This window comes from Cyprinodon tularosa, unplaced genomic scaffold (genome assembly GCF_016077235.1).
Source record: "Cyprinodon tularosa strain WSP-4 unplaced genomic scaffold, ASM1607723v1 ctg31, whole genome shotgun sequence".
Taxonomy (NCBI): Eukaryota; Metazoa; Chordata; class Actinopteri; order Cyprinodontiformes; family Cyprinodontidae; genus Cyprinodon; species Cyprinodon tularosa.
Window position 1 is genome coordinate 2,061,642 of NW_024039019.1, and position 22,839 is coordinate 2,084,480.

Genomic DNA, 22,839 nt, shown 5'->3' on the forward strand with positions numbered 1-22,839 from the left:
GTTTCATCAGTTATGTCGACTTGTCCAATCCCACCCATAAATCTATCACAATTACGTTTGACAATCAGTATGACATTTGTTACATAAACATAAGGATATATGTACAGGATAAGCATATATTCTTTATCAGAACTGGCTTTTCTTTCTACTTTCTTTTTATTTAAAACATGACTGCAAATCTACATCCCTTTCCTGTAATCATCATTTTTCTCTTGTAAATTTTTACTGCATTTTGTATCTATAATGTCTCTATGCTGTAAGTGCTTGAGAAGAGTCATATTTATTGTTTGTGTACAAGATCCTGCCTCATAAAGCTGATTTTGAAGACCCGCAACTTTCCAAAAGTTTCATTTTTGACTTTAAGTCGACAAAATATTTCACTAAACCATTAAGATTTTCCTCCAATTGTGAGACTTTTTTTTTTCCTTTTTTCTTCTTTTTTTTGTCATTTGACCTTTATTTATAAAGGTTTTCTTGCTGAGATCCTGAGATCTAATTTACAAGAGAGACCTTTTTCTGAAATAAAATGACAAACACAGCAATAGAACAAACAATTAAAATACTTGACTCAGTGAATAGGCTGATAAAATGAGCTAAAAACAAGAACACGTTTTTTAAGAAGCGTCTTGCAATTTCTGCTGACAATTAGTTATTAGGTTTAGGGGTAAATTACTTTTTTTTGTATAAGGTCAGGTTAGATTATTTTTCTCATCAAAACAAAATCATAATTTAAAAACGTCTTTATGCTTTTTCTAAGCTGTCTTTGTCTCATTAAGAAAGAAATCATTACAATAAAAATATCTATGAAATGTTTTTTATTATTATAGTCCTGTAATTATTATCCCTATTCTTATTTTTTTCCTTTGATCCTTGCATAAGCAGTCTCACAGAGTGTAGCAGAGTTGAGCCCCTCTGTAATTGGTTGGCTCAGAGGTATATATTGACATGTCAGAGGGTTTTGCATGTGCTTCCCTGCTCAGTTTGACGGTGCATCAAACATCAGTTAGAGAAGCATTACGGTAAGTACCGATAGTGACTTTATGGTATTATCTGTTGTATATAATATCCTGTAAATAATAATATACTGTAACGTTCTACAAGAAACTAATAATGGTATTTTCCTTTTATATTCATCCCAGATTATTTATGAGTTTCTCTAAAACGATAAAATAAACTAATTGTTTTATATTTTCAAATAATTCTTGAAAACATTGTAAATTGAATATAGATTTGAAGTGAATATATAATTATTTACTAACCACAGATATTTCCACAGGAATCAGTGACAAAGATCTCAACTGCTGGACAAAGAAATATTCTAGCTCCGTCTAAAATGTGTGACCATCAAGAGAAAGAAGGGAAACACAGAAAAAACAACAACTCAAAAGCTAAACAGGTGAAGCAGCATCACCATCATCAAGTCCATCACCACCATCATTACCATCACCGGTCTGATGACAACGTCAGCCAAGAGTAAGTCGTCACTGTTACTGCAGTTCTCAGTATCTTTGAAGTATCCACACCAGAACCTTTTCCTTCTTTTTTTCACACCACAACCACAAAATCTAAAGTATTTCATTTAGATTTTATTTGACATAAGTATACAAAGTTAATCACAATTGCAAAGATGAAAAAAAAAAACAATCTGGATATTCTTTTTTAATTTTAAAATATATAGCTGAAAATGTGAGATACGTTTGCATCTAGCTTCTTTTAGAGGGACACTTATCAGGAGAGTCTATGAGAGAGAAAATCTTTCTAAACAAAGAGCCCAGTTGTTTGTAGTTCAACCTCAGCATATATCTAACTATTCTGTGAAAGGTTCAGATGTTTCTTTAAAATTATTAGTGAATAAACAGCTTTGGGGAAAACCAAGGAAAATGGATTAGAGATCAAATTGAGAAGACACTGAGAGCAACGTAAGTTAAAAACATGATTCGATCTTACTGAGCACTTTTCTGTCTATCATCCTAAGAAAGCATGACTGCACACCTAAGACCTGACAGGCAAAGCAAGGAGAGCATTATTTAGAGAAAAAGCCAAAGGGCTGTTAGTAATTCGGGAGAACCTGGAGAGATCCATATTTCGGATAGAAGAACCTGCCTACAAGACAATAGCTGGTGGGCGCAACAGATTAGGCATTTATGAAAAAGTGGTAAATACAGCCCCAGTAAAAGTCCCATTTATTGTTTGCCACAAGTCCTATAGGAGACACAGCATACACATGGAAGAGGGTGTTTAGATCGATTTCAGACAAACTGAGATTTTGACCTCCATTCAAACTGATATGTCTGGTAGAGTATTGTACTGAACATCCAATTAATCACAATATCCCCAAAATGAAGCACTGTAGGCAGCGTCATGCTTCTTATGTAGAAGGACAGGTGGTGGTCAGGGCCGACTGGAGATTTATTTAGCCAAAAACTGCTCAACCTTGGAGGAAAACCTGTTACTCATAAAACACTTAAGACTGGTGAAAATGTTGACCTTCAAGTAGGAGGAAAAGTCTAAACACGCAACAAGAGTCAAATTAAGTTGGCTTGGAGTAATGCATACAGACTATAAGAGCCAAATCAAATTAAGCAAAAAAATCAAAAATAAGAAAATGCGAGACACACAAATATTTTACCTCAGCTTTGTAAAGGTTGGTAGAAACATACCCCAGAATTTTTCCAGTTGTAGCTGTAAGAGGTGTTTCTACAAATTATTTATTTTTATTATTATAGTATTCATTGGATTAGAAAAACATTTTTTCTAAATTCCATTTGTGACATTTTTGGAGACCATGTTTTCCTTCCATTTTAAAGTAATATCTCACAATTGAATAGAAACAACAGCTTTATAAAGTATAATTACAATTGCGCTGTTTTTGTTTAGGTTTTTGTCCCCCCTAATTTTACATTATTCATTTACAGACAAAGTTATATTTTTGTAAAATGATCTAACATTCTAACGGAATAATGTTTTTTCAACAGAACCCTCTCAACAGTGGATAGTGGTGATCATCAGCAGCACCACCGAAATCACGGAGAAAATGATGGGAGCCATTCTTCATACACTCACCACAACCACTATAGGCCAAAGCATCGTAATGCTTCTGTTTCAGAGACCTCATATGATTCCTCATCGTCAACATTTTCTTCATCAACATCCTCTTCCTGTTCTTCTTCTTCTTCCTTTTCATCTTCCTCCTCATCATTTTCGTCCTCCTCTACAACATCATCCTCCACTTCTAGCCTATCTACTGGAAACACCAGTGACTCTTCAGAGAGAAACACTCACAGGAAGCCTCAGCATTCCCAGTCTTTTACTGACATTTCTATGAAACATCGGTATTTTGAAGAAGAGGACGACACCATCCCTTTAATTGATAAAAGAAGAAGTCTACACAGGTCATCTGCTAAAAAGAAAAAACAAATAGCGAAATCCTCCCCCAGCTGCCCTATTAAGACAGGCTTTAACGATCATCAAACAAGTGGTATTGGGAATAATGGAAGCTTCCGCAAAACCAAATCACTGGAAGATCTCACAGCCTCTAAAGAAGAAGGAGGAAACGGAAGCAATGAATGCGAAGATCAAGAGATGAGCAAAAACGTGGCCAAAAAGAATTTAGCTAAAGAAAAAATGAAGTTTTCTGCCTTCCTTAATGAGATCACACGTCAGGTGCTTAGCCCAATGAGACTCAACTCTCTTGGGGTGACAAACGCTCAAAGACCCTGGAGTCCAGGACAAGTCTCTGCCAGATCCAGGGAGACAGACAGCAGCAATGATAGACTCAAACAACAGAGAAGCCGTGCTGCAAGTGCAGACTCGGCTTGTTCAAGCAGGCGTTCCCATAACAGCAAGCATTCCAAATCTTCTCACCTGTCTCACTCTAAAGCTTCAAATAATCCTGGTCACCATTCAGTAAGTCCATCTGGTCCACTGAGACGGAGAAGCTGTCACTCAAGGTCTCCTGCTCATGACCATCAATCCAGGTTGCCTTCTCGTAAGCATTACCACCACCATCATTCCAACCACCATCACCATGACCATAAAGACTGCAACAGCCCAATTCATCACCAAAGATATGACCGAGAATCCAGACATCACCATCACCATAGGCAACACAGCACACCACATTTCCATCAGTATGGAGACAAGTATCCCGAACAGCATCGCTGTGCAAATCACAGTCATGACCACCATGAAGATATTGTTAGCCCAATTCATCACCATGAGAACCATCATAGTTCAGCTCACCACCAGCACAGTCATTCAAACTCCTGCCCTACCACTCCACATCTGCATAGACGCCATAGTTCCACAGGTGACATTGGAGGTCATCACAGTCCAACACGTCGACATCATCATAAAGAACACAAGGAACGACCAAATCGCTTTTCCAACGAAGACCAACACCATACAGATCAACATCCATCCCATGATGATCAACATAATGAAACCAAAAAGCACCACCATACAGACTCCCACAGGGAAGTTAAGCGGCGTCATCATGGAGATCAACACAATCAAGGTATCCACCACAATGGAAATCGTAGAAGTGTAGGCCATCACCATCATCATCATCATCGTGAAGATCACCAAAGTTCAGGCCACCATCACCATGATGTTGTCCACCACAATGCAGACCACCATCATCATGGAGACCATTCCAGTCGCAGCCATCATCACCAGCAAAATCACAACAGTCCAGGCCCCCTTATTGATACAGATCACCACAGTTTTGGTCATCATCAAGATGCAGAGAGTCACCATCATGGAGACCACCAAAGTCTAGACCACCTTCATCATAGAGCACACCACAATTCAGATCACCATCATCATGTAGACCATTACAGTCCAAGCCATCATCATCATGGAGACCATAAAAAATCAGATCACCATCAGTATGCAGAAAACAACCATTATGGAGACCATCACAGTCTAGATCATCATCATGATGTTGAGCACCAAAGTCTGGGTCACCGTCATCATGGAGGCCACCACAATTCAGATCACCATCATCATCATGGGGAACATCATCATCATGGAGACCACCACAATTCAGAAAGTCATCATGGAGGCCATCACAGTCCAGGCCAACGTCATCATGGAGACCACCACATCGCAAGCCATCATCACCACCAAGACCACCACAGTCTAGGCTATCATCATGATGCAGACCACGATCATCATGGAGACCACCACAATTCAGACCACCCTCATGAAGACCTCAACAGTCCAGGGCATCATCATCATAGAAACCACAACAGTCCAGATCATCCTCATGAGGGAAAAACAAATCCAGGCCATCATCATTCAGACCACAATAGTCCAGCCCGTCATCAACATGGAGACCATCACAGTCAAGGTCATCATCATGGGGACCACCACAGCTCCAAGCATCATCATCGACACCATCACAAACAAGACCACCATAAACATGGAGACCAAAACATGTCACACCAGGGAGATGGCCACAGTCCACACCATCATCATAGACATCACAATAGTCCAACGCAACATCATGAAGGTCATCACGGTCAACACCACCCTGAAAGCCACATCAGTCCAGGCTATCAACAGGCAGACCAACACAGTCCAGGCTTTGATCATGAAACCTCCTACAGTCTAACTAATCATCATGAAGACGACCCTGACAGTCCAGACCATCTTCATAAAGACCACCACAGTACAGGCAATGAGCATCCTCATGTTGATTATCACAAAACAAGTCTTCACCAAGATCATCCCCCTGAATCTCAGTCAGATCTTAGCCTGAATAGTGATCTTGGACATAGTATGCTTGCTGACCATCAGACTCACATAAAAGACTGTTTTACCATTAGTCCACCTCCAAGAAGAACACAAGAATGTCTTGTCAGCACTGATTCAAAGAACACCAGTAATCCCTCTCATCTAGATGAAGAACGGACATGTTTCTCCAGTCCATCCCATGTTAAAGTAATACTTTATTCCCAAGTCTAAACTTATGGTTTAGAGTTTGCTACGTTTATTGAATTTCATGAGCATAATTAATAATTGATGAAACAATGTTCATCTCATCTGCTCTCCTATTGATTCTGGCGAGTGCATGACCATTATGGTGAAAAATAGATTGTTTGCTGCAGAACAATAGATTGGCCACCATGTACAAAGTAACAGAAATCAATTGAGTATCCAACCGTATTTATTTCATTATTTTGTGCTTTATTAATATGTTCAGTGTTTAGACTTTATTAGAAGTCCCTTTGGAATAAACTTCATCTCAATAATACATTTGTTTCTTGTCCATACAGGAAAACTCACAGGAATTTGGCCAAATCATGTAAGCCCAATGTTTTTCTTTTGGGTTCAGCTCTGAAAAAAAGTCCTGCCCAAATAATAACCCAAGTAATTACTAAAAATGTTTCAATTTGTTTGTCAAGGATTCTGCAGAACCAAAATGAGGGTCGGCATCAAAGTTTACTGAAGACAGCTGTGAGGATGGAGTGTTTGGGAGAAGAATTCATCAGCAGCCAGAAGATCCTGGAAACTGAACTTCAGAGGACACGCATGGAGCTCAGCAACCTCATGGATAGGTTTAACAGGTGCCTCTATAATAAAAGCAGAAAACCGCAGCAAACTGGGCTTTTCTAAGCTTTCACTTCTTTTAACTTTAATTTTGAAGGAAATAATTCCGTTGATAACAATAATATCTTCATAAGAATTTATTGGCAAAGATGAGAAGCAGCCCAGTGTGCAAGGGGCAAACATCCCCTCACCTTTACAGCGCGACTCTAATAGTATTTTTGAATTAATTTCAATAACAGCAAAGTATCAAGAAAAAGCAAAAATTCAAAATGTTCAATATGTGACTAAAACTTCTAACAGTTTTTTTAATAACTAAATATAGAAATGAGAGACTCCAACTGCAACCTGAGCTGAAGATCATTACAGCACCATAGACCTAAATAGGGCAGACTCATCTTTTCCGACTGTGAGCACACGAAGGGTACTTTAACCTGCAGCCAGATACCGGCTCTGGCTTTCTACATCCTTATAGGATCATACATTCAGCCATATTTGGTTCTTAGATACTTGTAATCCCAATTGAGAAACATAGTGCATTTAAAGGTCCAGGTTTGATGAAGACTCGCCTCAAACTGAGCTTCATAATAGAGAGGAAAGGGTCATTTAGCTGTACACCTCACATTATTGCTGGTACAGGACAGGCTGCTGGAAATTTAACACAGCGTCATCTCTCAGGCTAAGAGAGTATGATCTTAAAAAGAAACATCCTGTGTGTAGACAAAAATAAATCTCAGAGGACAACAGGCAGACTGGTTAGACATGACAAAAAGGCAAGCTTATCATAAACAATTGCTAATTACAACTAAGGTATTCAGAAAACCATATCTTAAAGCATAAGTGTAATGACTCAGAACAGAGGCACCTAGGATTCAGGCAAGACAGATAGTGAGATAACTTAGCCCTTTAACAGCCTGGTCAACCAAACGGTTGATCATTTTCATAGGAAAATGCAGGCTGCAGTTGGACAAGGACATTAAGGGGTTAAAAAGTGTTTATTAAAGCAACGACAGATGGTTTGCGGATCTGCAGCAGCAGTGGCTAGGGCGTCCGAGGCAGGTAACTCTGGCGAGAGGAAACACAGGTCAGTGACCACGAAAACCTGACGGAAGATGATCTGAATGCGTGAGTCACTAACCTGGTTTAGTGACCAGGGAGCCCAGAGAATGAGGTGATACCAACCGGTCAGTTGTAAAGACGCAGCGCATGCCGCACAGAGAGATCCAGATGCCAAAGCCTTGAAACACACAAAACTGACAGAGAAGATGACATAGAAAGGCAGGATAATCCAGAGGGGGAAGTCAAGAGGCAGATCCTGGTTCAGTACACAGTAGAATCCAAAAAAATTCCGAAGACAGGTCAGGCAAACACATCAAAACAGGGAAGGCAGGCTCAACGGTCCCAATACAGAAATGGGTCAGGATCAGGCAATCAGAATACGATTGAAAACCTCTTAACAAAGGCTCCAAAATAATCTGGCACTGATGTCTGGGACCAAGCAGTTTAAATAGAAAGAGGGGCAGTTGAATCAGATGAGTAGAGATTAGAAACAGGGCAGAAATAGACAGCTGAATGAAATGAGCAATTAAGCCAGCCATCAGCGCAAAGATCATGGGAATGAACCTCAAAGCAGATGGGTTATAGAAACGGAAAACCATACCAGCTGCCACTACTGTTCCCAAAAACAGGTAACTGAGGCTACAATTAACACATGGAATTAGAATAACAAAAGAAGATTTGTTGCCTGGTAATACAAGCCTCGACTTTAGAGGTGACATTCAGGTGGTAGGATTATAGATTTAGTGTAAATGAAAAGGAGGAAAAGACCCATTCAGTTTTGCATACAGGCTGCTGGTGATATTTTTATTGTGTGGAAATTAATTCCTTCAGGTCACTATTGGCTCATTAGTAGACATGGAGACTTGAGTCACACTAGTGTCTTTATTTTTGTGACTTTAGGCATTACTTTAAAAAATGTTCAGAGACTTGTGACTTGACTTGGTTGTCACTCCAAAGACTTAAGACTTGAATTGAACTTGAGCCTGTTTACTTGAAAGGTGGGTAGTGTTTTTTTTTTTTTTTTGTTTTTTTTTTTTGCTACAATGAGACAGCCAACATCAGCTAAATTTAATTAAAAGACAAATGTTCAGTTGCACTTATTTTGAGCTAAATACAGATCTGAGACTTGACTTTGAGTCGACAGCCTTTACTTGATACTTGATTTGGGACTTGATGACAAAGGCTTGAGACTTACTAGAGATTTTCCAAACAATGACTTGGTCTGACCCTTGCCCCTTAGCCCCATTGAGCAATAATAAGTGTAAAATTAATAGTCTATCTTAGTATGGATGTGGATCACATCCACGTGCTGCACCTAAAACCTCTGAGGAATGTTTCAGAATCTTGACTTTGAATCAGTTTTAAAAGCAACAGGGGATTCAACCCACTACCGATGAGTGATGCCTGATAAGGTGGCCCATGGCTCGCTGAGGTAATCTGCCACATCAATTCAAATGTTCCTTACTCTGTCTCCGGCTCTTTTTTAGGCTCCATGATGATTGCTCCTCCACTCAACAGACCAACAGTCTTCTAGAGAAAAAGCTTCACTCAGTGGTAAGGCAGCAAACATCCTTTTTATTCTGAGAGATTTTGGAGAGCTACACTGTAAAAAATGTTTCCTATTTTTTGAAAATCTGTGTCTTTCCCACCAGCTTCAGAAAATGGAAGGAGAACGCGAAAGGTTGAATTTGCGTATCTCCGAACTGACAGATCAATTGAGTGAAGTTGAATATGCCAACACCATGGAAGAAATAAAAGTGAGATTTTTATTTTTGTCATTACTCAAAAGGAAGACATTTATTTCATATTACCTTGAAGAACTAAGACCTTTGAATTTTCAGAATGTTTTTAGTCTTTGTTGACTATTTGAATTTTCTTCATAAGTCACAACAGTGCATTGCAAAGTATTTAAAAAAACAATGTAGTACATAACTGTGACATGGAAGGAAAAGGATTCCCAGCTATTATTAAGTTTTAGAAAAGATATTCTAAAAGTGTGGCAACATCCTTAATTCGTATAATTAGATTTATATTTACATTTAAAACTAAGGAAATATCATTGGCCAATACCTGAAGTTAGGCCAGATTAGAGGAAGAACAACAGTGCATTGATTCTTAGGTTTCTTCAAATATTCCAACGGAACTCATTTCCTTGCAACTCTGATCATATGATCAGACTCTTTCTCCTGGTTTAATATGAACCACCACCTCAGTGTCAATTCTTTTGTAACCTTTAACAGATTTCTAGTTTCTAGCTCTACCCTTCTTCCCATCAGCTTTGACAAGATTCCTGTAACCAAATGAAGGAAAACATCCCCACATCATGATGCTGTCACTGCTGCGTGTCACTGTCTTACCATCATTTTAATTGGGGTCACATATCTGGCACAACTGATAGTTGACCTTCATGACCTTATGACCTTTATTAATGTTTGCAGGAGTGCCATACTCCTCCCATTCTGATGAACTGAACAGGCTCTGTGAGATGTTTCATCACCTAATCCTGCTTTAAACTTCTCCATGCCTTTCTCCCTGATCTGTCTGCTGTGTTCTCTAACAACCCTCTTGAGGCCTTCACAGAGAAGCTGGGTAAATGCTGATATCAAACTACACACTGGTGGATTCTGTTAATCCACATATACTTACTTTTTCTAGGTAAAATGATTAAAAACAATTTTCTCTTTCCACATCACAACCGTGCACTACTTTGTATTGGTTGATACTATAAGATTCAAGTTAAACATATTGGAGTTAATGACCATATAGTGACAAAAAGTGGAAAAGTTTGAAGGGAACTGATATATTTGCAAAGCACTGTAACTGATCAGGTCTGCTCCCTTTAGGCAACAGCAGGTCTACACAAAATCAACCAACATACTGATTGTGGTGATGCCCTCCCTCAGATTATTCCTCCAATCGCTCCCCCTCCGGCCCAGTTTATGGACGGCCATAGCTATGGGACAGAAGCGACCTCTGCATCAGAACAGGCTCTGGGTTCGGTTCCAGAGGAGGAGGAATCTGACTGGTCCGAGGTTGGAGAAGAGACTCCACGCCTCTTACTAACGGGAACAAACAGAGGTCAGGCATGGAGACAAGAAGCCGACATGGACAAAGACAGCGAGTCCGGAAGTGAGGACCTTTCTAGAAGACACGCTCCCCGCTCACTGAATATACCTCATCTTCAGTTCACTATTCACAATGAGTTCACGCCATCATCCTATGCCAGTACTTTACCATCTGGCTTCAAAAATCTGACAGACAACATGCATAGCGAGGAGAGTTACAGGATCACCACAAGCCCAAATGTTAAGTCTGCCATCCTGATCCGGTCTGCAAGCCTGGAAGAAATCCATCTAACGCACCATCATGAAGAATTCAGAGGAACAGAGGCCATGATGAACCTTCGTCATTCAGCTGACGAAGCAATCGAGGATCTCGATAATCAGATCATTCATCACTGGAGAATAAGCAATGATAGGGACACAGTTATCAGAAGGCTGACGAAGAGTGGAGGACCGAAGGCAGACGGCAGCTTAGCCTGCCTGGAGTCAGCAGAGCAGCTGCTTAATCACTTCATATACGAAACCCCGCCGAGTGAAGGAAGGGAGCCGGGCTGTGTTGAGAAGCTTGGTTGGACAGGAGGGATTTCAGAGGAAGTTCTGAAAGGGGAACGAACACAGCTCTGACTGAACACTGTTAAAAAAAAAAAAGAAATAATCGACTAAAGATTGAGTTGCTGAATCATAACAGATATTTTATGATCAGCTGTAAATAACAAGCCAGTTCTGTCAGTTAACATCTAAAAACACATTATTCTGTTTTCATGATAATTCATAGCTAGCATTCCTCTTCCAAACAATAAGGCAAATCATTCCCCTTTATCCTCTTCTTTTAGTAACATATTAATTACAGTTTAGCCTTAAATGTGTTTTTTACATTAGATTCCTAATTTAACTAATGCAAAAAATAATTGCTGACAGTATTGCAGGTTTAGATAAAGAAAATGGTAAATATTGAAACATGTTAGTCACTCCTTTATTTAGTGGTAAAATATTTTGTGGAGATTTCAAATGTTTAGATATATTTGCTTCACTTTTGTTTTCTCTATCCTGTATTGTAGATATAATTTGGTTAGGTATATTTATCTAGTATTTCTTTCCTTATGTAACCTGGTTGTAACTTTTTGAATGTTGTTTATTCTTATGCGGTAAACTCTATATGCTGATAATAGATTGAGTAGCCTTGTTGACAGAAACACCTTAACCTGAAAAAAAAAACACTGAATAACAACATGTAACTATGTCAATAATGTATCTAATAAAGCCACTTAGTATTACCGGTACATTTCTTTTTTTAATCTTTTTATAGATAGCATAGATCTTAAAGGATTAACTCTTAGTTTTCTAAATATATGCAATAGCTTTGCTATGTAACAATTATTAGCTATTAAAATCTTTAATTGCTTAAATATATTCTTTGTAATTGTAATCTTCAGTAATGGTTCAGTGTTTATATTAGCTGTATTATTTGGTTTATTGTGTTAAATTCACCTAGAATGTAGTTTAAGCTTAATTTAAGCTTAATTAAACATGTGAAATCTTCTGTAGGGATTGGTTAGGTTTATGAGTTTTAATATGTATCATAATATGCTCTAAAAGTAAACAACAATAAGCTGTGATCAGCAAGAATTTAACCTAGAATCTCAATTAATAAAATGTTAAAGTCAAACTAACAAGCTGATCTAATGGGAAAGAGGAAGCTGCAGCTGTTAGATATTAGTTTACATGATGCCACCATATTAGAGTAGATATCAGGGGTTTAGTACTGCTTTTGTAAATATGTATGTATACTATGAGCACATACAACAAATTAAATTCCTGGTTTGTTCATATGATCTTTATCAGTTAAGCTAATTCTGTAATCGCTTAATTACAGACAAGAAAACATTGGTAGTATACAGTAACACAGATGAGAAGAATGATAACTTAGAATTCATAAATGAAGTCCATAATATTTCTATTGAGTAAGCATATTTAAAAGCCAAATGGCAATTTATTTTTGTTGGTTTTTTTAGCTGTTAACCTTCCAAAAATTACTTTGAGATATAATAAAAGATTTTTAGTTCCTAAAACAAATACACCAGTTTCATTCATCACTCTGTTTAATTACTGTTTTGGTGGTTCTGGTTATTTTTCTATTTTCTCCACTATATATACTTATACAACCTATGAGTGGCTTTCACATAATAACAGATGAGAGCTTTACTTGGGCTGTTTGACAGCATGGGAAGATTGTGAGGTAGGTCAAGAAGCGAGCTTTCAAATGAATCATATTAGCTTTGGTAAGACTGATTCCATACCAAAGCATTACAGAGAACAAATTATTCTTAATTTATTTTTCTTGTTACTTGACTTAAACTATTATGGCCTTAAAAACGATAGGAACATTCTAACATTCTGAGGGATACGTAAAAAGATGCTTCACATGCAATAATTGACAGGATTGATAAGGAGAGGGTCTTTGAAATAATGTCAGAATATCTCAGGACAATCACCTGAGGTACCTAGAGAGCAAAGTGATTATACCCCAAGCCAGTGATTCCCAACAGGCCTAGTGGTCCATGAGTGCATTGCAAGGGGTACATAAAAATATTTCACTTCTTTGGGAGTAAAACAAAATAGGACTGGGCTCTTTTTAGCAATGTGAGGACCCAATTGAAAAATTTACCTATTTTTATCAACCAAAAAATAAGGTTTTCTTTCAGTTCACCTTCAGCGTCACACATCCAAATCAAACAGAGGAACAGACTGGATGTAGAGAACATCCTGGCTGTTTTTCACACTGATTTCCTACTGTTTATCAAGTTTAGATGTGATTATAGGGGAGTTACTCAGAGGAATTTCAAAGATACAGGTTTATAATCTGATTTTATTTTGTATTTATCTTGATTCCCTACCAGCTTGCATGAAACATATTTATTTTGTTTGTTTGTTTTATTTGAGATATGCTGATGAAGATTCTCAGTCATCCAAGTCATAGTCATTCCGTAAAAGTTCAAAAAAATCCACTGGACTTGGTTTTCAAGATTTGAAGACGTTTCGCCACCTCTTCAGGAAGCTTTCTCAATTAAAATGTCTGGATCCGCAGTGACCTATATAAAGACTCAAACTCACTGCGGATCCAGACATTTTAATTGAGAAAGCTTCCTGGAGAGGTGGCGAAACGTCTTCAAATCTTGAAAACCAAGTCCAGTGGATTTTTTTAACTTTTACGGAAATTTATTTGAGATGGAAAGAATAAAATACCTAAGAATTAAATGCTCAAATTAAAAAAATTGGTAAAATAGTTTTTATTCTATAATCAGTTATCATACATTCCACTTTTGGACAATCATCAATACTTTTGACTTAGAGGGCTACTCATGATAAGACAAAATGTCCAAAGGGGTGCACAAGTCAAAAGACGTCAGGAAGCACTGCCCTAGGCTTGTGGTTTACATGGTAGAAATTATTTTCACCAAACCCCATATTGTTAGTATTTTTTTTTTCATGTATTAATTTTAAATTTTGTGTTATAGCAAAATAAATAGTTAAACCCAAAGTAATTACACATTAAAGCTGTTTATTCTATGATTAAAATAAGGATTGTAGTTGACTTTTTTGCAATGTGTAAATTCACTGAAGCTGACTACTGAAATTGAAAAGTTAAACCAATAATAAATTGTCTCTATACAGAGAAATGTACATATATTTATCATAGATGTAAAAATGTAATATTAGTTTGGGGCTTTTAATGATTTATTCAAATACTTCTTTTTCTGGATACAAATATAATATAAATGTACAGCTTGGATTATTTTTTTTCCAAGCACCAGTGGCATAGAAAGTCTGGAGTTCTGGAGGAACCCAGAAATCACCATAGATCAAACCAGCCAGGTACTGGAAAATGTTTAAAAATATCAAAATTTAACACTGCAATAATGACAACACGTTTTGTCCCGATGAGTCAAGTCTTTTCATTGGAGAACTTAAAGCAAGATGGAGATAGCATTTTTTTTTCTGCTTATGGTACAAGCATCTTAAACTAAGACTATAGGAATGCATTCTCCAACAGCACAATGATCCTAAAAAAAATCCAAACTGGGTTTGGACTGGATAAAGCAGTTATTATCCTTGCCTCTAACTACATTACATATTAATGGACAATCTTTAAAACGGTTATTGTTAAAGTTAATTGATTGCAACGAAGCCAATAAAATACCAGTGATAGTGCATGTTTACATTTTAATCTGTTAAAATGACTTCAAATCAATGGATGTATGACATATAACCATTATGCCCATGCTAAATAAATTTAACCAAAAGCTGTTTGAGTTTTCTGAACGTTTTATTTCTGTAAATGTTCTGTGCATGTCTAAGGGTAGTGCTTTGTAGGAACTGTTATGAGCCTCTTTATCCTGCCCTGTGAGTTATATTTGTCCCTCTAAAGTCCTCGTTAGCATTTGAAGATAATCAGTCCTAAGACTCTTCTTCTTCACATTCCCCTCGGCCATGGCAGCAGGAGTATCTCATCTTTGCGGAAGTAAGTACGATGGAAAAATAAATTCTACCCTTCAAGCTTTCTGCAACCTAAAATATCTGAAAATGTTAAGCAGTAAAAATAATAATAATAAAATGTACAAATTCATCTAAAAGAAAAACTTCTTTTTGATATTTCAGATTTTTTGTCTTGTAGTCTTATATTTATCACAATGTATTGCATATAGGTATTTAAATCTCTATTCTAAGCTTCAGCATTTTTAAAATAATAAATGTGATATTAATAATATCCAATACCTTCCTGTCAGATTCAATAAGGCTTGTCATTTACGTCTAAGTGAGTAATGTGTGCTGAGCAGACATTGGCCTGGATCTGCAGACCGCTTTAATAGGATAGGTAAGCATTAGCAGTAAGACGCTCCCACCATCCATGTTTGCCAAATCCAGTGTGCCAAATCCACTGTGTGGCACACAGGTTGGCGTACAGTGATCGGTGGAGAACTGGACTTTTTCAGGGCGGTTTGTGGAAACTAAAAAGGTGAACTTGGGTGCATTCAGTCCTGTTTATTTGGACACATCACTGGAGATGTCAGCTTAAAAAGCTTTAATTAAGAATGTCGAACAAACTTTTTTTTGTATTTTGCTTTCAAATATATTTTTCACATTTTTCAATTTTACTCACCAAGCTGCTTCCATTATAGTTTGGAGATACAGTTCTGTTTTGTTGCATTCTTTTTTATTTTTTGGAGGTCTCACTCTAAACTCTGCTCTTTTCTGGCAGACTAAGCGCAGCATCGGGTCTCATTGGCTCATCGCTCTCCTTCCCCTCTTCCCCCGGTAAGACTCGGATTCCCACACTGCAACCATGGTGGTCATGAAGATGAAGTTCCCCTTTCAGAAACGGGTGAAGCTGGCCCAGGGACTGTGGCTCCTATCCTGGTGTGCCACAGTCGCCGGGGCCACAACCTTCTCCCTGGGATGCCTCTTAAAAACGGAGCTCCGCAGGAGATCAGAGGTACATGTCTTTTTAATCCTTGTGATAATATATGATCTAGTATCTTAGTTGTTTTGCTTATGATTTTTAGAAATAAAATCAATGAATTCAGAGCTTTAATCGCTGGAATCAAGCAAAAATCCAATTATTTTTAAAAATGAAAATAACCTCAACTAATTATCTTGAACTTCATGCAGGAATGAAACCAAACATTTATTTACACTATTTTAGATGCTGTAGGATAATATTCCTTAGTAAATTATATCCATAAGCAAAGCACCCATACATCTAACAACTGTCACTATGATTTATGGTCATTTTTATTTTTAGTTATTGACAAACTGATTAATATAATAAAAAGAAAAGCATCATTAACTTTCAATCGATAAAGGTTTACTGTGCTGTGACCCACTTAGATCCTGACTCATCATTTTATAATTCAGGATCTGTCAGTCTCAATCAAACTAATCCTTAATTCTGGAGGCTTTCATTTCTGCTTTTGATAAACCAGTGTGCTTTCATATTATTCTGAGTTTTCTTGATTCAACATAAAATATTTACTGATATCAACACTTACTATTCATTTCCAAAAAATGTACACCATATATCAATAAGGAATGATTTATCATTTTAATGTTCTTGTACTGGTCTGATGAGACAATGATTGAGGTGCTACAGTGAGTCTAAGAATGTTTGGATGAGTCAAAGTGAAGAGCACTATACAAATAGACAGGTATGGTAGTGGCAGCATCATGTTGTGGGACTGCATTGTTGACAGTAACACTAGGTCAAGAACCTTAGCTTAGCATTAAACAGATTGTTCATGGTATGTTGTTTATAGTTAGCTATTACAAAATTACATTTGGTACTAAGCTTTAACAAAGTTTTGATTCATCTTTGAGAAAAGTTAAGGTTGGGAGCCACAACAAGAATATTTATATCTCTGTTGTTTTCAGACCTCCTCAAAGCTTTAAAGCTTTGTTCAAACCAAACATCATTTAACATGTTTAATAATTTTGGAGCCCAAACCTCCTATGGCTTAAATAAAGCAACATTCCCCAATGATTTCAGCAGCACCACCTAGAGGTCAATTGATGTTTATTGGGAAATTCCCTAAAACACTGATGCCAGGAAAAATGCAACTTTAAGGTCCCAGTACAATAAGTTTTGTGATCTCAGATTTATATGAACATTTTGCAGAGATTAAAAAGATAATTGTACATTTTACTTTCTGTTTGAATATACAGTATAACTTAAACAAATTTAGACATTATCAGTTTTGATTCATGCTTGATAAAGCCTTATTTTAGTACCGGCAAAGATGGCAAAAGTACTCACTTTCTGTACTTGAGTAAAAGTACAGATACTTGTGTTAAAAAATACTCTGGTAAAAGTGGAAGTACTGATTAAACTTCTTTACTCAAGTAAAAGTAACAAAGTACAGGCTTGTAAATTTACTTAAAGTATAAAAGTAAAAGTAGAAACCACTTTTTTCATGCCGTTGCCTACATTTTAAATGGATGTCTGCCAATAGGACTAGATCTCCGTTGTGTTCATTTTCAATCATCTCGTCGTCCATGCTACTATGCTAACGCCACCGCCACCAAGCTGCAATGATTTGCCGCCAATGAATACCGCCGAATCTGTCGATTCATCTTGTAGTGGTGCGTCAAATGCAACGTAGATTCCCATCCAATTAGATTGAATTTGGTATTGATGACGTGAAAAATAATAACGGTAACTCCATTGAAATGATTCAAAACTAAAGTAACGAGACAATTTTTTAAAATGTAAGGAGTAGAAAGTACAGATATTTGTGTAAAAATGTAAGGAGTAGAAGTAAAAAGTCGCCATAAAAATAAGTAGTAAAGTAAAGTAAAAATATCAGATAAATCTACTTGAGTACAGTAACGAAGTATTTGTACTTAGTTACTTCCCATCTCTGAGTACCGGTATTTGAAATTTGACCTCTTTGTCAATGAACCACACAGAGAAAGTTCAAAGTTGGCTCATTGGAAATGTTTTTCCTATTGGTAAGAAGGAATACCATAAAAAACACATCTGCTAACTCTTATTCTTTTCTTGGCTCTACTGAACTATATAAATGACAGACAAAAGGACTTTAGGCACAACGTTCATATTGTTGTGTTTTATCTCTTTGTGAAAACAAACAAGCAGCAGCATATTTTCATATATATATATATATCTATATCTATATATATATATATATATATATATATATATATATATATATATATATATATATATATATAGATATATATATATATATATATATATATAGATATATATAGATATATGTATATAGATATATAGATATTACATATATTTTTTTTATTATTTTTAACATTGCTACACAATGTTAACAATCAAAGAGACTTAATCAATGTGATTCAAATTTTCTGTCCTTTTTATGGCTGACTTGTAGGTTATGGATAACTCAGACATACATATCGTGCCCAACACCCTCATGATTGTTGGCCTGGCTTCCTTGGGCATCAACTACTTTGCCTCAAAGATCTGTCAGGACGCTTTGGACGCAGGGCGATTCCCTCGCTGGAAGAACTTCCTGAAGCCCTACTTTGCCGTCTCATGCTTCTTCACCGTCCTCATGCTGCTGGCCGTAATTATGAGCTACGCTATGAAGGGCAGCCTGGAGTCTTCCCTGAAAGCTGGTCTAAGGAACGGTATCCGCTTCTATAAGGACACCGACACCCCGGGCCGCTGCTTCCAGAAGCAGAACATTGACCGTCTGCAGATGGAGTTCCAGTGCTGTGGAAACAACGACTTCAGGGATTGGTTTGAGGTCCAGTGGATCAGCAACCGCTACCTTGATTTCAGCTCCAAGGAAGTGAAAGAGTAAGTAAATATAACCAACTGGGCTCCACATTAAGGTATATTGATAGAGTAAATCTCGTAAATCAGTAACTTCTTACTTCTTCCCTTAGCCGAATCAAGAGCAACGTAGACGGACGTTACCTGGTGGATGGAGTCCCATTTAGCTGCTGTAACCCCAGCTCTCCACGACCATGTATCCAGTATCACCTGACCAACAACTCAGCGCACTACAACTATGACTACCAAACAGAGGAGCTCAACATCTATCTTAGAGGCTGCAGAGAGGCCCTGGTCAACTACTACATGGGCTTGATGAACACTATTGGGGTTGGAGTTTTGTCAGTCTTCCTTCTGCAGGTAAACTCACAGAAAAGACTAAATGCAGACAGACTTTCTGGTGTTTCCATGAGATTATTGTCAAACATTAATTCATGGAACAGAAAGAAGTTAACCAAAGGCTTTCTGATATCTGTTTAAGCCCCTGTCACACCTTGACGATTTAGCCAGCGTATGCCTGACGTCCCAGAATCTTCTAAAATGCTTGCATACGCTGAACTTTCTATTTTTTAAGTTTATTTTACACGTATACATAGATGATGCATAGCGAGACCAAAGCATATGTCCAACGACAGCATAGCTTATGCATAAGGCACATCAGTTTAATGCCCATGAAATGTCACAAGCCAGTGTCCTGAGGGGGGCAGCAATGCGCCCGGAGGCGCCCAGCCTGCATAAAAAGATGTCTTTGATCGCGGTATTAACCTGTATTAAATAAATAAATAAAAAGAAAAAAAAAAAAAGAAGGAAAGAGGGTTTGCATTTGCAGCAGATTCAGCATCATGTCTGCTAGGAAGTTTGTTGGTCCTGGCCATCCAAAATGCTGCCAATACGCCGTTATACAGTAGGATATAATGGCGTCAAGTACGTCAAATACGTTGATATGCATTGGAGGTAAGTTATTAATAAGTTATCCACAATTTAGTCATAGAATTTGGATAAGCTACACGCCACGACTTATGAGTAACTTACAGTTAACGAATGTCAACGATCAGGTAATTTACCTGTAACTTATGGCCCAGGTATGAGCATACGCTGGCATTCATCAGAAATATTGAGCTTTCTCATAATTTCTTGACGTACTTGCCGTATGTCGTACGCATGCTTCAGCATACTTCAACGTGCTCATAACTTATACAAAATGTACCCATAACTTATCCAACGTAGGCCAGCATTTTTGCCAAATTTTTTGTACGTTTACGGCATATGCTAGCAAAATTGTCAAAGTGTGACAGGGGCTTTAACAAGAATTACAATTGGCAAAATTTAATCACTTCCTCTATTTCTTTCCTAAGGGCTCAGTGCTGGTGAGCCTTCGCTTCCTGCAGACCTCCATGGAAGCAGTTGCAGGGGAGGAGAACACAGAGATTGAAACGGAAGGGTACCTGCTTGAGAAGGGAGTGAAGGAAACCATCATGGAGTACCTCGACCCCGTGCTGACGTTCCTGTTGCTCAAAAACCAGGTTGAAGAAGGCACGACTGGAGAGACCCCCGCAACCACCTAAACCACACACATGCATTCATATGTAAATAATTTTTACAGAATGATAAGACAATTTATTTTAATTTGAGAAAGAGATTTCAACTATCACATTTATTTGAATGTCACAAAATAGACATAGTATTTTTTTAATTGTCAGTTTACAATGAATATTCAGCGGGGCGGGTTCAAATTAAAATCCATGCTGGGATTTTCATTACAAATGAAAGAAGCACAAAAGTTACAATGAACAGATCGTTTCAAACAATTTAATGGGATCAACATTTTGCAAAATAAACCACTTTTATAAATTCATTTTTATTTTGCTTGTTACTAACTGTACATGTCACCCATCATTGTTGGACTGTATTTGAGTGTTGCTTTTGAAACTAATCTGCATCACCTTTTTTTGCATTTTTACAACCCTTGTTTCCTGTCAAAGGCAATAAAACCAGCGATAAAGCAGTATTTGATAAGGCAGTGTACACAAATGATTTTTGGACCTAATAAAAAAAAAGGATATAAAGCTGTAGAGAGACATGAGACGCAATGCTCCGCTGCATAACAGGACTTTGACATAAACTACCAGATGACTTATTAAAGTTTGAAGTTACTAAATGCCTTATGGAGTGGTGTCCCTTTTCCTTTTTACTCACAAACAAATCAAGCACATGCAAATAACATCATATATGTGGTGAATCCACAAGCCTGTTTCTCTGTCCTTGCTTCTCCTCTTCCATGAAGGACTTGGATAAGAAGATTGATTAAGCGGTGTCAGTAATGCAGTTAAAGCCATCAAGTGTGTCCCCTTTTCTGACACCTTTCTTAGAGCTCCTAAACCCATTAACAGATGTAATCCGCCTCTTGCTGCCCTCTGCATTTACTCACCTGTGTCAGGTGAATGTAACAGGCACTGTAAACTGAGAGTAGGCTTTATTCTTTTTAATATTCAAATGAAAAACAAAATTAAATAACACTATGGCATACACTTTGACACATACAGTAAAATGTTACATTTCACATTTGTGTGTGTGCATGTTTTCTTTTTTCACGTCACTAATGACTACTATTAACAATAATGATAACCTGTTGCTTTGCAGCTAGAGGTCCAGGTTTTGAAAAATCAGTTTGCATGTATTTTTTTTTATTATTTTTTTAATCATATAGTGTGCATTGCAGCGAACAAGAAAAGCAATGTGATCCAGTTGGAGAGAAGAAAAGGAGAGAATATACACTCACCGGCCAATTTATTAGGTACACCTGTCCAACTGCTCGTTAACACTTAATTTCTAAGCAGCCAATCACATAGCAGCAACTCAGTGCATTTAGGCATGCAGACATGGTCAAGACAATCTCCTGCAGTTCAAACCGAGCATCAGTATGGGGAAGAAAGGGGATTTGAGTGACTTTGAACATGGCATGATTGTTGGTGCCAGAAGGGCTGGTCTGAGTATTTCAGAAACTGCTGATCTACTGGGATTTTCACGCACAACCATCTCTAGGGTTTACAGAGAATGGTCCGAAAAAGAAAAAACATCCAGTGAGCGGCAGTTCTGTGGGCGGAAATGCCTTGTTGATGCCAGAGGTCAGAGGAGAATGGCCAGACTGGTTGGAGCTGATAGAAGGGCAACAGTGACTCAAATAACCACCCGTTACAACCAAGGTGGGCAGAAGAGCATCTCTGAACTCACAGTACGTCGAACTTTGAGGCAGATGGGCTACAGCAGCAGAAGACCACACCGGGTGCCACTCCTTTCAGCTAAGAACAGGAAACTGAGGCTACAATTTGCACAAGCTCATCGAAATTGGACAATAGAAGATTGGAAAAACGTTGCCTGGTCTGATGAGTCTCGATTTCTGCTGCGACATTTGGATGGTAGGGTCAGAATTTGGCGTCTGCAACATGAAAGCATGGATCCATCCTGCCTTGTATCAACGGTTCAGGCTGGTGGTGGTGGTGTCATGGTGTGGGGAATATTTTCTTGGCACTCTTTGGGCCCCTTGGTACCAATTGAGCATCGTTGCAACGCCACAGCCTACCTGAGTATTGTTGCTGACCATGTCCATCCCTTTATGACCACAATGTACCCAACTTCTGATGGCTACTTTCAGCAGGATAATGCGCCATGTCATAAAGCTGGAATCATCTCAGACTGGTTTCTTGAACATGACAATGAGTTCACTGTACTCAAATGGCCTCCACAGTCACCAGATCTCAATCCAATAGAGCATCTTTGGGATGTGGTGGAACGGGAGATTCGCATCATGGATGTGCAGCCGACAAATCTGCGGCAACTGTGTGA

General features: G+C 37.9%; 2 protein-coding genes across 8 annotated transcripts; both read left to right on the forward strand.

Moving 5' to 3' along the window:
- Positions 1–967: 967 nt before the first annotated feature.
- On the forward strand, positions 968–11,386 carry si:dkey-273o13.3 (filaggrin-2). Of its 6 annotated transcripts, none has more exons than XR_005281421.1 (9): positions 968–1,019; positions 1,277–1,473; positions 2,976–5,946; positions 6,282–6,310; positions 6,411–6,572; positions 9,099–9,165; positions 9,264–9,368; positions 10,050–10,200; positions 10,515–10,644. XR_005281421.1 is itself a non-coding variant. In XM_038292306.1 (9 exons), the coding sequence occupies exons 2-9, from the start codon at positions 1,334–1,336 to the stop codon at positions 10,562–10,564; spliced, it is 3,543 nt and encodes a 1,180-aa protein (XP_038148234.1). In that variant the 5' UTR covers positions 968–1,019; positions 1,277–1,333; the 3' UTR covers positions 10,565–10,703. The 6 variants fall into 6 exon arrangements, 4 of the variants coding, with proteins under 4 accessions (XP_038148234.1, XP_038148235.1, XP_038148232.1 ...); XR_005281422.1 differs by having other exon boundaries at positions 10,455–10,583; XM_038292306.1 differs by having other exon boundaries at positions 10,182–10,200; positions 10,515–10,703.
- Positions 11,387–15,088: 3,702 nt separating this feature from the next.
- rom1a (retinal outer segment membrane protein 1a) lies at positions 15,089–21,157 on the forward strand. 2 transcript variants are annotated; one of them, XM_038292168.1, is made up of 5 exons: positions 15,089–15,192; positions 15,931–16,164; positions 18,590–19,020; positions 19,110–19,356; positions 20,352–21,157. In XM_038292168.1, exons 2-5 carry the CDS (start codon positions 16,015–16,017, stop codon positions 20,559–20,561), a joined length of 1,038 nt encoding a protein of 345 aa, XP_038148096.1. In that variant the 5' UTR covers positions 15,089–15,192; positions 15,931–16,014; the 3' UTR covers positions 20,562–21,157. The 2 variants fall into 2 exon arrangements, with proteins under 2 accessions (XP_038148096.1, XP_038148095.1); XM_038292167.1 differs by lacking the exon at positions 15,089–15,192 and adding an exon at positions 15,531–15,687.
- Positions 21,158–22,839: the final 1,682 nt, after the last annotated feature.

What these genes read in the sequence shown, in the direction of transcription:
- rom1a (XM_038292168.1), top strand. Translation starts at nt 16,015, where the DNA reads ATGGTGGTCATGAAGATGAAGTTCCCCTTTCAGAAACGGGTGAAGCTG. An exon ending in AGCTCCGCAGGAGATCAGAG is followed by an intron (nt 16,165 to 18,589) that starts GTACATGTCTTT and finishes GCTGACTTGTAG; the next exon opens with GTTATGGATAACTCAGACAT. An exon ending in AGCTCCAAGGAAGTGAAAGA is followed by an intron (nt 19,021 to 19,109) that starts GTAAGTAAATAT and finishes TTCTTCCCTTAG; the next exon opens with CCGAATCAAGAGCAACGTAG.
- si:dkey-273o13.3 (XM_038292304.1), top strand. Translation starts at nt 1,334, where the DNA reads ATGTGTGACCATCAAGAGAAAGAAGGGAAACACAGAAAAAACAACAAC. An exon ending in GATGACAACGTCAGCCAAGA is followed by an intron (nt 1,474 to 2,975) that starts GTAAGTCGTCAC and finishes TTTTTTCAACAG; the next exon opens with AACCCTCTCAACAGTGGATA. An exon ending in CCAGTCCATCCCATGTTAAA is followed by an intron (nt 5,947 to 6,281) that starts GTAATACTTTAT and finishes TTGTCCATACAG; the next exon opens with GAAAACTCACAGGAATTTGG.